The 16,638-nt window shown below is 18.5% G+C and overlaps 2 protein-coding genes across 2 annotated transcripts; one reads left to right on the top strand and one right to left on the bottom strand.

Moving 5' to 3' along the window:
- Positions 1-2,670: 2,670 nt before the first annotated feature.
- Positions 2,671-3,324, bottom strand: SRAE_0000067800 (Hypothetical protein; the record flags this gene model as incomplete). The annotated part of the gene is made up of 2 exons (XM_024646601.1): positions 2,671-2,866; positions 3,227-3,324. The coding sequence occupies 2 exons, from the start codon at positions 3,322-3,324 to the stop codon at positions 2,671-2,673; spliced, it is 294 nt and encodes a 97-aa protein (XP_024500766.1).
- A 5,695-nt stretch (positions 3,325-9,019) lies between these two features.
- Positions 9,020-14,488, top strand: SRAE_0000067700 (Ovarian tumour, otubain domain and DNA helicase Pif1 like family and Helitron helicase-like domain and P-loop containing nucleoside triphosphate hydrolase domain-containing protein; the record flags this gene model as incomplete). The annotated part of the gene is made up of 4 exons (XM_024646600.1): positions 9,020-9,170; positions 9,213-9,374; positions 9,411-13,133; positions 13,179-14,488. 4 exons carry the CDS (start codon positions 9,020-9,022, stop codon positions 14,486-14,488), a joined length of 5,346 nt encoding a protein of 1,781 aa, XP_024500765.1.
- Between the last annotated feature and the right edge of the window lie 2,150 nt (positions 14,489-16,638).

The following is a 16,638-nucleotide window of genomic DNA, read 5'->3' as shown; positions in this document are numbered from 1 at the left end:
ATAGATTAAATGAAGTTTATGTTTTCAATTTGTTTTTATTAAAAAATAATTTCTCGGCTATATCTCTGCTAAAATTAAGCTATATCTAAAATTTAGTCTTAAAATATTTTTTTAAATGTAATTTTTTAAAAAAAATGGTAAAAAAAACGGTATAAAAACAAAAAACCTGTGTAACTTTGGGACCAGTTGTTATAAAATTATGAATCCATAGTCATTCGATAGAGAATTTAAATACGCCCAGGCCTTTTTTTATTTTTCTCAAATTTCCAATTTTGAAAAAAGTTATGGCTAATTAACATTTACTTTGGATATAATTTGGACCAGTTAAAAATAATTTTTTTAATTTTTTCTTACAAAAAACAAATTTCCTGGCCAAAATTAAGCTATATATAAAATTTGGCTTGAAAATATTTTTTTTAAATATAATTTATTAAAGAAAAATGGTAAAAAAAAATGTAAAAAAACAAACAGACTGATGTAACTTTGGGACCAGTGGTCATAAAGTTATGGATCTATAGTCATTCGATAGAGAATTTAAATACGCCTAGGCCTTTTTTTATTTTTCTCAAATTTCAAATTTTGAAAAACGTTATGGCAATTTAAAATACTTGTTTGACCAAATAAGGCTTTAAATGTTAATTTTTTTATCTTTTTATTATGAAAATCAAATTTTTTGGTCATTTTTTACCTATGTACAAAATTTTATGTTAAAATTATTAAAAATAAAAAAGTTAATTTTTTGCGTTCTTGAAGCTTTTACTATATGAAGATGAAATTTTTTTTTAAAATGATTACGTTTTTCGTAATCAGCATGTTTTTATATTAGAAAAGTTATTTAAATATTTAAAAATTCAAAATAATTTCACCTACTCAATACTCGCCTATATATATTTAGGATATCATTAATTTTACATATAGTCATTTAATTACCTGCAAATCTTAGTACTATAATTTAGCTTATTTTATCACAATTTTTTAGATTGTTTTTATGATAAAATAGAAACTTTTTCGTTGATTGAGAAAGTACTGAAAGATTTTGATTTATTAAATGCTATCCGTATAAATGAAAAAAAAAACTTATAAAAAAACATTTTGTTTCTTTTTTTTGTAAAGAATAAATAAGCTTAGAGCATTGTTATTATTATTCATCTTGCACCTTGGAGATATTAAAGAAGAACGTAGTTATCATAGGAAAAGAATTTAAATTGCCTGATACCATTTTAAAGCATGTCTATAATTGTTTAAGAAAATGGAAATCGAACAAATTAAAGCGAAAAAAGTCTGCTGTAAATGGAAAAGTTTACAGCTCATAATCTAAAAGTGCAACAAAAAAAAATGTATGCCAAACAAATAGCTTTTACCTACAAGAAATCTGTAAAAAATATAATCTATAAAAATAAAGAAGAATTACTAAAAGCAACAAATATATAACTTGGTAGCCTTAATGGCTATATAAGAAGACATTAAAATTCTAATCTTTTAAATAATAAGTTCTAAAACATTTTACAATTAAAAAAGTAATGATTGTGTATACATTAAACTCAGTGCACTTTTATTGAAGTATTTTTTTTATGACTTTTGGATTTCTCATCGATGTTAGCTGCTGAAAAAAGCAACGCTGAAATAACTTATAGTGCCGTAAGTTTTATAGAATTACCTAGCATAATAATAAATTTAGGTGTCAATTTAAAAATATTAAAATATAAAAAATTAATCATGTTTATTTTATAATAAACACGCATAAGAAGATGAATATTTGATTTTAAAAGCAAGAGAAAATAGAACTTATGTAATTACAATAAAGAATAATGATTTTGAAAGCCTCAGTCAAGACAATTTTAAGGATGCAGTTGTAAGTTTTAATATATAAGTTTATTAAATATTTTTTAGTTATGTTACATGTGTTTATACATGACATGCAAAGAATCGTTTCCGATTGGCAAATATTGTTTTTTTATATGATTTGTACAATATTTACTATACAAAAATTTCACCAGTAAGTTTCTCTATAAATTTAATATATTTGTTTTTAAGGTATCTTAATTTAAAAAATTAAAAGCATATTAGACGTGAACAATTTACTCACATTGCAGCAAATTGACGTTCTTTTAACTAGAATGTTTAAATTATTCACATATTCGTTTCTGTGATGTGTGGTGTTTTTTTTATGTGAACTTTATTTTATATAATTATAATAATATGTTTTTTTTTAGGGTCTATTGATTTTTTTTGAAATTTTGAGTTTTTATAATTTTCTTTAAGTACAAGTGGTAAGTGTCTTTTTTTATGTATATTATTTAGTAACCATATTTTTATAAACAAATAAGAAGTAATAAATTATTTTTTAAGTATTTTTGTGTACAGATAGTGCCAAAATTAACTCAATTATTTGCTTTTTAAATATTAAAAAAAGAGTAAAAAATCTTTTTGGTGGCGTCCACACTTGATATTTGCCGAAGGTAAAGTCCAAATCTAAAGAACAATAACACTTAACTTTATTAAATAACTTTATTATAATTTTAATTATAATAATATAAAAATTAAGAAGAAACATTTTTCTATTTCTGGAATCGTATTACATAAAAAAAATATACATAAATATAACTTGCTTAATTCTACAAATATTAATTCTAATTTACGACACAAATTTCCCCTTATTTATAATGATTTTTATTTGGTAAAACAAGTTCTTTGTTCAGGGGTAGTAGGAAGTTGACTTATTATTCTTCTTTTTCGAACTAGTGACATTTCGATTGAACTATCTTCTGAATTAATATCATTCATTCTATCATTGGCAATATTTTTATTTATTCCATCTTCAGCAGTAATATTTTCCATGTCTTGATCTCCATGAGTATTCATTTCTCTTTCGTTTGCAATTTTTTGACCAGTAATACAATATTTAATAACTTCTAACAAAAAATAGAAATTAGATATATAAGAATATGGATTCAAAATGAGTGATGAAACAAATTAAGGAATTATCATAACTTTTTAGGTACTTATATAATAATTAAATTAGAAAGGTACAAAGTAATTTAATTGAAAAATCATAAATCTCAAAAAACTTTTTAAGACAATTTAAAGAAAACAATTCATAAAATAATTATGTTCTATTACAAAGGAATAATATAACAAAGCATTTTTATTTCAATTGTATTAATATTTTAAAAAATGTAAAAAAAAATTTTTAAGAATCTATATAAAGTTTTACCTTTTTTCTTACACTAATGGGATCCATTGTTTCATTCTGTTATGTGATGATGTAGCGGTAAAATGAGTTATACCATTTAGTAAAAAAAATAATAAAGTACTTATAAGCATATTTACTTGATAATAAATAAATAAAACAATAGCATAATTAAAAATAATTAAATATGGCTATCCGTAGTATTATTTATAGAAGCATATACTTAAGGTATTAACTTAAGACTATAGTAATGACTAACTGTATTATTCACTTTTTTTATTTTATACTTCTTTTCTTATATGCCTATTTCTTTAGTGCCTCAGTTCGGGTAGAATTACTTATTAAATATTTCTTTTTTCTATATTTTTTGTAGTTTTCTATGTGAAAATATATTATTTTTATTCTTTATTAGTATAGAATATTAAATTTTTTTTATCAATTAAAAATGATAAAAATAAAATTATTAAAGGAATTTATTATAAAGAGTTATACATTACTACATAGAAGTTATAAGTAGAATTACTGGCATACTCTTACAGAAACCAAAAATCTATCTTATATTCAACAAAATTTATTAAAAAACACAAAAATTAGAATTAAAATTTCTACTAGTTGCCACTAGGTTCTAAAATTTTAAGTATTTATAAAGTGGACCTAGTATTTCAAAATTGTCCTTTATATATTTTTTTATACAATAGTAAGGCGCGGACTTAGTAGATTCATGGTACCAAATATAACAAGAAACAATAATTAATTAAATTTAACACATTCTAAGTATAATTTTTTTACTTTAAACTCTCCTTTAAGTACAAAAAAATAGGGTACTTATCGGTTATACGCCCTTTAAAATTAAAATGAATGAAAACATTTGATAATTGATAAAATTTTCTCAAATAAAAACTTAATCACATAAAGGAAATAGAATGAACCCAATATAATATAAAAAACATAAATAAACTTTTTTAAAAATTAACTAATAATAATAGAAAACATGATGAGATTTGATATTTGAGTCATTTTTTTTTTTCGTTTCATGATACAAATTAACGACAATTTTTTAATTTTATGATAAAAATTAATGATGAATTTAATTTTTTTTAAATTTTTTTTTTCCATCTTGTAGAAAAAAAGATGGAGAATCTGATAGACCTATTTATTTTTCGAAAAAAATATTTTTTATATACGTTTCTGTCATTTTAAGCAAAAAAAGGGTTTAACAGAATTGTACCAAGAATAGCACCAAATAAATAATAAATTTATTTTTTTTTTTAATTTTTTTTTAAATTTTTTTCATCCATCTTGTAGAAAAGAAGATGGAGAATCTGATAGGCTTGTTTTTTTTTCAAAAAAAATAATTTTAAGGCAAGTTTCTATTATTTTAATTTTAAAGAGCGTATAACCGATAAGTACCAAAAATAGTGTTGAAATATCTTTTAAATGACATTATACATGAGTAAAAAATATTTTAGTAGCTCCTACATCTGATTTGGTCAAAGGTAAAGACCAAGATCTTATACAATAAACACTCAATATTAATAACTTTATTTTGAATTATATAACAAAGATAACAAGAAAAGAAACGTTTCTTTCTAGAATCCAAGATAATTTATATTACAAAAAGAAATAACTTACTCAATTTTTTACAATGTAGATTTTAAGTTTAGAACCAATTTTTTTTTTTTTTTTTGGATAAATTATAATAAATTTTTTTTTTAAAAGTATAATAATAAGTAATACAATAAATAATTGGATTCTATAGAGAGATGAAAGTTAACAATAAAATATTATAAAATAATTAACTCTTGTATATAAAATCATTAAAGAAGGTACAAAGTGTCCCAATTTATAAGATCAAAAAGTATACTTTAATGTATTACATATCAGTGTTAATGATAATATAGCAGGGTTATATTACTATACATTGTAATGTATGATTAATTGAATTAGTTTTATTTTTGATCTTTTCAAAACATTTTTGTATATAAATTAAGTATATTTAGCATATATATTTAATACATTATATATATATAGATTTATCTATGAAAATATTAGTAATAAAAATCAAAACGAAATTTTAAATATTAGGATTTAATAACAACTTATTTTTTATTTATATAAATATTTATTTAACTATTATTGTTTTCTAAAACTACTTTTTTTTTAAAAATTAATAAATTGTTAGCTAATTAAATTAAAATGTTTAAATATAATATTGAATAATTAATTTTTAAGATTATCTCAAAAACAACATTTCCTTTGTTAAAAAAAGTTATCTCATTTATAACAACACCAAAAACTTTATAATCTGTCTTTGTTGTTATGTTAAAAAATTATGATTAAGAAGTTATGACCAGGTTTAAGCGAAAAAACATAAAAATGATAAAATTATTGTAATTTTTTTACATATATTTCAATATATAATATATCAAGAATGAAAATTGATGTAGTATTCAAAATGCAGAGAAAAAACTTACAGAGACGTTTTTTTTTTGATAAATTTTTTTTTAAAAAGTTTTTAATAATTTTGCATTTTTTACTTACTTTAAATTATCATATCTCACTTCAAAATTGATTTTTTCAATAAACAAATTTTGGAAACGTTTTTTCTAATCTTTTTTTCAAATTTTGCAAAAAAAAACATTTGCAGATTTTGCTAAAATATTTATATAAAACGTAACTTTTAAAAAAAAGTATCAAACTTTTCGTAATTAGCAAATTTTTTAACCTCATAAAAAGTTAAATAAAATTAAAAAATTGAAAAAATACTTTTTTATTCAATTTTTGCTTAATAAATCTTTTGGAAAGTTTTCTTTAATAATTAATTAATAAAGAGAATGTTGTTATTATTATTTTATTTCCTTCTAATTTAATATTAATAATTTTTAAGTAACAATTGTAGTTTACATTTTAAAATAAAATTATAAATAAGTAAAAAAATTTTAATACAACAATTTGTTGATTGATCAATTAAGTGAAAAATTTAGTTTCAAAATTTAACAAAAACATTCATATTTATTTCTTATTGTTTAAAAGTTATTAACAATTGAAAAGAAATAATTATTATATATTGTTATGCTAAAACAAATAAAAAAGAATAAATTTAAAGATGTAATAAGACAAAGAAGATCCTCTATTGAAAATAAAAACCCTCTTTATAATAACTTTATAAATAAATTAATTTATCAACTATTAAAAATTTCGCATTTCAAAATTTTAATTTTATGTTCTATTAATGTATAATATAAATTAAATTATTTAATAAAAGTTAACTATCAAGTACCTTTTTTTTAATTATTTAATTTTTTTCTATTTATGAAAATAAATAGTAAAAGTTTTTAATAAAAATTCATTTAATAATAAAAAAAAGCAGCGATAAAATGATGTTAAGAACAATTTGATAAAATTTTATAGTTATAAAAAGAAGAAAAGTTAAGAATATTTTATCATTACATTTTTACCAATTAAACGAATAAGCATTTTAATTCTTTTTAGTTTTTTGATTATTATATAAATTAAACGGGTTCTAATTTAATTAAAGGTTCACTCAATAAAAGAAATATTTTAGAACAATAATTTTATATGAAAAAATTGTAGATTATGTAAATAATATAATAATAATTATTATTCTATTTTTTTGACAAAAAAATAAAAGTTAAATTTTAATAAAAAAAATATATATATTTGGAGTTGTCTTAATTGATTTACTTAACAATTCTTTTTTTTCAAAAATAAAACTAGATAAATAACAACAGTAATAATAAAATTGTTAAAAAAGATAATCAGAAACGATTGATTCAATTTTAATTGTTACCTTTTCTTTTTTGTAATCTTTTTATAATAATTATAATTTATTGGATTTTGACAATTATTTTTTTACATTAAATATGTAAATTTTAAACGTATAAATTGTTAATAAACATTAAGTCTTAATGGTGTTTTTATTATAAAAATATTTATTTCTTATTAATGTTAAATATATTGAATGAATGAAAGTATAAAAAACAATATATAAAAAAAATAGTATTTCCATACTGTTAATTTATTACTATTTTCAAAAGAAGATTATGTTGTAATAAAACAAATTTTTTTTAAGTTTTCTTAATAAAAAATTATATATATTAAATAAAAAATGGAGTTATATAATGTTAAACTGTTTAACAAATATTTATTCAAAAAATTGTTCAAAAGTAATTTATATAAATATTCAATTTCAAATAAAAAAAAACTTATTTTTAAGTTTTTTTAAAAAACAATACTAAATTAAAATAAAAAAAAATTGGCTCAAACTAAAATTTTTTAAAACAAATAATTTACAAAATTTTAGATTACTGTATATTATTTTTTAAATGTTAATAAAAATTAATAAATATATAAAATGTAGTAAAAAGATATTGTTTTTATTAAATTTATATTTTAATCATTTAAAATTAAGACAAATAAAATTTTTTTACTACTTTATAGTAATATAAAATTATATTTATATTTTATTATCAATACAATATTCTATTATTAGAGTTAAAAGAAATAATATAATTACATAATTAAATGTTAAGTATTTAATTATCAAAAAAAAGTTATCATTATAAATTTATGACTTTTGTACTTTTTAATATTATCTTTAAATTTTATATATAAAGTAAATTTATATGAATTATCTTATAATCTACAAAAATTTTTTTTTTATTATACTAAAATATAAGTAAAAACATCTGGTAATAATTTTTATTTATTTAACAATATTTTTTTTTCTATAATTTTTTATTTCCAATTAAATAATAGAAAAGATTAATATTCTTTTACATTAATAGAATTCCAAAAAGTATTTTATATTAAGATTAATATAACAATTATATCTTAATTTCAAGAAAACAAGATATTTTTTGTTGATATTGTAAAAAATTAAGCTAAATATATGGCTTAAAAAGTTTTTAATGATAACATTTAAAAATATAGGATATACTTAAGTCTAGAAAAAAATCATTTCTTATTAATTAAATTTTTATCTTACAATTACTGATAGATCATTGTATTTAATCAATAATGTTTGAAAATGATGATATATAAATGATGATTAATAAACTATATATAATGATAAAAAAAGTAATATAATTTATATAATTTTTTTACCTTATAAATGGTTATATTTAAATCTACGAATTAGTTATATTGTAAAACTTATTAATATTTTTAAATATAGATTGTAATATTCAAGAAATTTAATTTATTATTTTATTATAACTACGTTTAGATTAAATTTAGTACTACGATTGAATCACTGTTATTGCATCTTGTGTTGTTTTTTTTTCAAGTTTTGAAGCTTTTGATAGAGTGCTAAAAAAAGCTAGAAGAATATTTTATTATTGATGCAACTTCCAATTATATTCTGATCTTAATTACACCTTGAAATTTGTAAAGTTACTGTATTTAAAAAAAATCTAATAAAAAAATGGCGTTCAAAAAAAAAATTAATATTATTAATATTTAATAAGTTTGTTTGGAATATTAATAATAATTTCTACCAAAATTTTTTTTTATTTTTCGTAATATTATACAATTTTAAAATATAGTTAGTTTTAAAATTATATTTATTTAAAACATTTTTTATTTTGTTACATAAATAATAAATATTTTATTTAGACAGATTAAAAGTTAATTTTTATTCTTTATCTTATCGCTATTCTTTCTATTATTATGCTGCAAAATTTTCTAAAAAAAATTTTTTTAACTATTAAAAATCAAGATATTCTTGATATTATTAATAAATCAAAATCTTGTGAAGAAAGTATCAACATATTAGGAGAGAAGTTAGGTTATGATAATTTAAATGTTATGGAAAAAGATATAAAAAAATTTAAAAAATTAATTAACTATTTTATGAAAAAATATAAACTTTTTAAAGAAAATAATAATATTAACAAATTTTTATCTAAAGAAGATATAAGATTTACAAATTTTTTTAACAAAATATCTACTAGAATAGGTAATTTTAATATATAACTTAATTATATATTTTATATTTTAGATAAAAAAAAATTACCAAAAGAAAAACCAAAAAAAAATTTTAGAAGAAGAAAGAATTATGATAAAACTAATAATAATACATCAAATATTACCTATAATGCTACAACATCAACATCTACTAATGATAATTCATTAATAATTAAGAAAAAAAAATTTTCAATAGGTAAATTATTATATATATTTAATAATAATATTGTAGATGCAAATTTGAATGACAATATTATAACTCATATTATTTCTAATTATATTTATCAAGAAAATTTTAACATTGATTTTTATTTAAAAAATATTATGTATCCATTAAATATTGATATAAATTATTATAATTTTAAATATCAATTATATAATATTTCTGGTGATGGTCATTGTGCTTTTAATTGTATGGCTATTTTAACAAAAGATGATTATACAAATGTAAAAGGATTCATTCGTACAAGACAATGTATTATTAATTTTTATAATAGACTTAATAGTGATATAAATTATAAAAATAATAATAAGTGGATATTACCTTATTTGGTTATTGATGATATACAGTCAAATATAAAAAGATTATCGTGGTTTAAGACTCCAGCACCACCACAAAATTGGGGAGATGAAACAGATTTTTCAATTTTTGGGTTGATAAATAAATTAAGAATTTTGATTATTTATGATTTTTTAAGTAAAAAAAAATATTATGTATGTTGGAAATCTTATGCCTCTTTATACCATGATACAATAAATTCATGGCCATTAATTATTATTTACTATAATGAATCACATTATGAAATTGTGACTAAATTATATAATTATTCTATTTCTGATATATCTAGTGCATCTACTGATAAAGATACTTTATATACACCATCAAGATATCATATTAGAGAAATGTTACAAACTACTAATATTTATTATTATGATAACAAAATGCTTCCAGATAGATTTAAAAAAACATATAATAGTTCACAATATCAATTAATTAATATTAATTCTTCTTCTACTATAAAAAAAATTGGTTTTAAAAAAAATATTATACTGGAACCTAGAAATTTTGGTAATATTAATGATGGTGGTCAATGTTCATTTTGTAAAGCATTATTTTTTTATAATGAAAATGTTGGAATGAAATGTTGTGGTAAAGGGAAATATACTGATGATATAAAAATTACAAAAAATTATCCAAAAGATTTAAAAATTTATTTTGATATTAATCATCAACTTGGTAAACTTTTTTTATCTAATATAAGAGAAATTAATTTTGATGTATCATATAGTCAATTTAATTTTACACCAAATGCTATTGGAAAAAAAAATCAATCTTTAATAGTTAAAGGAAAAGTAATTAATAGATTAAATTTAAAACATTTTAATATTAAAGAATTTGACAAAAATAACTATCAAGAACAATCAAAATATTTAATGTATGGCATTGATGAATATAAAGCAATGTTATCTAAAAAAGAATTTAAAAATCAAGATAAAATAAATTTTATAAAAAATAAATTTAAAAATTATTTGATGGATCAAGATTTAGCAAAAATTTATAAAACAGTTATTGATTTTATACCAGATAACAATAAAAAATATTATCAAGTAAAAATTGTTAAAGAAGTTAAACCAGATGAAAAAAATATTGAAGTATTACCAGATAAAGATATTATTACTTTTATTTATGATTCTTCAAATAATAGTATACCATCAATGAATTTATTAATAGGAAAATATGATAATAATAATAAAAATAATGATTACAAAAATTTATCATTGTTATCAAGAAATTTTAAATTATTAGATGCTCTGACTTATTCAGTTTTATTTCCAAATGGTGAAATAACTTATGATATTGATAAAAAAATGTCTAAAAAAAATATATATCCAAGTAGAAGAGAATTCATAAGATACAATTTATATGAAAGAAAAGATGATACAATACTTCTTAAATCTGGTAGATTATTTCAACAATATATAATTGATTATTATATAAGAATAGAAAATGATATATCAAATTATAATAAGATATATTATAAAAAAATTTTGAAAAATAAATTGGCAAATTATTCAATTACTGATGATAATGTTCTTGATAAAGAAGATGATGATGACAATGATGATATTATTGATAATAATAATTATTTAAATCAACCATTATTAAAATCATTTACAGGTGGACCATCTTGGTATAAATTTAAATATTTAAACGCTATTGCTGTTCAAAAATATTATGGATTACCTGATTTATTAATTACACTTGTTTGTAATCCTTGTTGGCCAGAAATAAAAGAATCAATAGGTGATAATTATCAACCAATGGATAGACTTGATATAATATGTAGAGTATTTTATATAAAATTTAAAGAATTATTAAAATTATTAAAAAACTCTATATTTGGTGAATATATTTATTTATTTTATTGTATTGAAGTACAAAAAAGTGGTTTACCTCATGGACATATTGTAATAAAATTAAAAAATTTTAAAAAAGAGCCCAATTATATTGATAGTATAATAACAGCTGAAATTCCAGATAAAGAAAAAGATAAACAATTGTATGATTTAGTAATGATACATATGATACATAAAAATTGTGGTAAATTAAAAGAAAAAGCAAAATGTTGGAATAATTATAAAAAAAAATGTAGCAAAAATTATCCAAAACCATTTATTAATGAAACAACTATTTGTGATGAAAATGGAGAAGTTTTTTATAAAAGAAAATCAGACAATGAAATGAACAAATATGTTGTTCCATATAATATTTTTCTTCTTAAATATTTTAATGCTGCTATAAATGTTGAAATTGTAAGTAATATAATTGGATCATCATATATATTTAAAAATATGATGATTAACAATGATAGTAAATCAAAATTAATTAATCTTGAAGTTTTATTAAAAAATAAATATGAAATATCAAATTATCAAAAAGTTAGATGTATAAATACAACAGATGCTTTATTAAGAATATATCAATATCCATTACTTGGAAATACAGTAGCTGTTGAAGTTTTATATATACATGAAAATTATTTAAAAAATTCTACATTACCTGATTATATATTAGATAAAGAAAATGAAATTGTAAAATATCTTTATACAAAATTTGTAATAGGAAAAAGCAAACTTATTGCATACTTTGATTTAATGAAAAAAGAAAAAGAAAAAAATAATCCAAATCAGGAAGTATTAAATTTAACATATGAAGAGATTCCAAAATTATTTAAATGGGATCCATTATATCCAAGAGATAATGTAAATGTACCACGTAGTGAAAGAGGTGCATGGATTAGAAGGGTTAATAATAATAAAGTAATAGGTCGAATTGTTGTTGTATCAAAAAAATATAGAGAATTATATGCAATGAGATGTTTACTTTTAAATAGAAAAGGTGTAACATCATTCAATGATTTAAAAACTATAAATGGAATATATTATGATACATATGAAAAAGCTGCTTATCAACTTAATTTAATTAATGATATTATTATAAGTAAAGATCATTTTAAAGAATTAACAAAAAAAATTTCACCAGAAGAATTTATAAATTTATTTATAATATATATAACATTTGATGATAAATTTGATGATCATAAAATTGTTGTAGAAGAAAACAAAGAATTTATGTTGAAACCATATAAAAAAACATCATATATTGAAAATAATATAAATATATCGGATAAAGAAGCATATAAATATCTATTAAATGATATTTTACAAAAATTAATTGTAAATGGATATAATATAGAAAAAAGTAATTTACCATTTAAAAAAAATATTTTATTAAATAAAAATGAAATAGATGTTAATAAAGAAAAAAGAAAATTAGAATTATTAATTAATCAAAGTAACAAAAAACAATTAGAAGCATTAAAGGAATTAAAAAAAATGTTATTATCAAATAATAAAATGAAATTAATGTTAATTGAAGGACCTGCTGGAACTGGTAAATCTTTTACTATTAAATTATTACAAACTTATTTAAAAATAGAAAAAAAATATTATTTTACTTTGAGTAGTACAGGATTATCTGCAACATTATTTGAAAATGGTCAAACTGTTCATTCTTTTTTTAAAATTCCATTAAATATAAATGATTTTGATTATGAAATTGATATAAATAAAATAAAAAAAATGAATCATTATAATATTAATAAATTACAAAAAGAATGTGATGTTATATTTATTGATGAAGTATCAATGATAAGTTGTAAACAATTAAATTATATTGATTTATCATTAAGAAAAAATTTAAATATTGAAAATTTTTATTTTGGAGGAAAAATTTTAATACTTAGTGGTGATGTTAGACAATGTGTTAATATACTTGAAAAAAATCCTTCATCTCAAGAACTAATATCATCTATTATATTAAATTCATTATATTTTCGAAATAATTCAGCAAAAATAATTAGATTAGTTGATAATATGCGGGTAAATAAAAATGAAAAAGAATTTTCAACATTTTTACTTCAAATTGGTAATGGAATAAGAAAAAATAATAATAATGGTGATGAAAATTATTTATATGATGGTAGAATGAATAATGATGGATTTGTTTCTATACCACCTTCAATGATTTTTGAAGGAGATGACAATGCATTTATTGAAGAAATTTTTGGTAAACATTTATCTTACAAAAATTCTAATGTTGGGATAATAACACCAACAGATCATGTTGCTAATATGTTAAATGAAAAAATTCTTTTAAAATACTTTAATAATATAGAAACTTTTTATTCAACAGACAAATTATATTATAATGATGCATTAAAAAAAAGTTCCAATATATTTCAAAATTATAATCCTTATGGATACCCCAAACATAAATTAAATATATCAAAAGGATGTATATTAATATGTTTAAAAAATTTAAATGTTAAAGAAGGATTATGTAATGGAACTAAATTAATATATAATGAAACCATATCTTTTAATAATGAAAAAAAAAAATTATTGAAATGTACTTCATTAGATAATAAAAAAATATATTTAATACCACAAGTAGAATGTTGTCCAATAAATTTAGATATACAAATACCATTTACAAGATATCAGTTTCCGGTTAAATTAGGATATGCTTTTACAATAAATAAATCACAAGGCCAAACTTTTAAAAAAGTTGGTTTATACATAACTGAAAGTGGACTATTTTCACATGGTCAATTATATGTAGCATTTTCAAGAGTTAGATCCATAAATGACATTAAGGTTAAATGGTCATATAAACAAGAAATAGATAAAATTGGAAAAATAAAAAATGTTATTGAAAGAGGAATACTTGATTTAATTTTGGATTAATATTTAATTATATTATGGTAAAAATTTGAATATTTTTTTTATAATGAATAGTTGGCTTACACTTTAAAAATAATTATTTATTAAATATTTTTTTTAACAAAATTAATTCTTTATTGTTGTATTAACTTATAATTTACATATTAACATATTTAATACAATATAATAAGATGATATATATAAAAAAAAACTAATGCAATGATGATATATAAAATCTTTAACATAATAGAATGATAGTCCCATGAATAAAATTTATCATGCTTTTATTCTATTTTTAAACAATAAATTATTCTTTTTACACTTTATACCAATTAATCTAAAACATATAATATCAATTTACAATCATTTGAAAAAGAAAAAATTATTATAATAATATAAAAGTGTAGTATAACCAATATATAAGAAAAATAATTTACATTGAAAAACTTTTTTTATAAGTTTAAGCATAGTTTTTAATTCTTATAAAAAAAAATTTTCATCTAAACTATTGTAATGCTTTAGAATATATCATTTTTAAGTAGTAGATTATTTTCAAAAATTATTAAAAATAAAAAAGCAAGAATTAATAAGAAAGCTTTTCTTTCTAAAAAAGATATTTAAACAATTTGAAATGAAAAAATTGGCAATATTGAAATAAATTCAATTAAATGTTGGAGAAGCAAAGTAGCAATAAACAAAAAAAAATTTCATGCTAAACTAAATAAACAATTTTATTTTGTAATAAAATTAAATTTTGAAAAAAATTAATAAATTTTACAAATTTATTAAGAGACTAGCTATTAGCTTAGTAGTAGATAGTGCAAAAGATGTACTCATCCAATAAAATTGATCATTTCTTTACTAATCTAAATGATAAAAAAAAATGTCATTATAATTTAAAAATTAAAATATTAAAAATAGTGTAAAATTATGTTAATTTTAAAAGCGTTTCTGATAATAAAATTACACAATCAAAAAAAAATATTTTCAAAAATTTAAATTAAGATAAATTATATGTTTCAAATTATCACAATATTTTTTTTTACATTATTTAGAAACAAAAAAATTTTAAAACGTTGTAAAAAGTAAAAATTAAATATATAGCTATTAGAAGAATATAAAAATTAATTAGGTGATTAATACATCTTGCTTATTGCTAATGATAATAGTTGATACATAAAAATTCTTTTAAATTTTTCCAAAAGCTTAGAGCATTTTTAAATATATAAATGAATAACAAATATGTAAAAATTTTTATAGATATTTTTATTTTTAAAAAATTTTTCTGGTAAAACAAACTACTATGATTAACAAAAACGTAATTATTTTTAGAAAAAAAAATTCATCTTTGTATATTAAAAGTTTTAAAAACGCAAAAAAATTGTTTTTAATGATCTTTATGTTACATTTTGTATATAAGTATAAAAATAGCCAAAAAAATTTTTTTAATTAAAAAGTTGAAAACAATTAGTATTTTGAACCTAATTTAGCTAAAAATGTTTTCACTGTTACAATTTTTTAAAAATGAAATTTAAAAAATAAGACCCGAGATGTTTAAATTTTTTATCGAAAGAGTATAATATAAAAAAATTTATATTAATGGTCACAAAGTTAATCATCAAAAAAAAAACTATTTAATTTTTGTTTTTTTTGAATTTTTTAAACCTTTGTTTGCTTATAACTTTTTTCCTATTAAATATTTTTTACGAAATTTTAAAAATTAGCTTAGTTTTAGCATAAAGATTCTTTTGGCATAAATAAAATATAAAAATGTTAATTTCTTCCTTTTCAAATTAAACTCAAAGTAAACCCTGAAAATCTTAATATGGTAATAACTTTTTTTTAAATAACAATTTTTAAAAATACTCATGAAAACATTTGTAGATATTTAAATTTCGCATTAAATAATTGCGATTTCATAACATTGGGACCATTGGTTCATGAAATAATCCAAAATAGTTTTTTTTTTTTAATTTTTCTATAAGACATTTTAAAATTAATATTTTTAAGAAAATTTTTATATGTAGCTTAATTTTGGCCAGGGAATTTGTTTTTTGCAAGAAAAAATAAAAATAAATTTTTTTAACTGGTCCAAATTAGATCCAAAGTAAATTTTAAATAGTCATAATTTTTTTCAAAATTAAAAATTTGAGAAAATGAAAAAAACGACTAGG

Source organism: Strongyloides ratti, scaffold srae_scaffold0000008, assembly GCF_001040885.1.
Source record: "Strongyloides ratti genome assembly S_ratti_ED321, scaffold srae_scaffold0000008".
Lineage (NCBI taxonomy): Eukaryota > Metazoa > Nematoda > Chromadorea > Rhabditida > Strongyloididae > Strongyloides > Strongyloides ratti.
The sequence above is the reverse complement of the archived record's forward strand: the minus strand, read 5'-3'. Positions and strand labels throughout refer to the sequence as shown.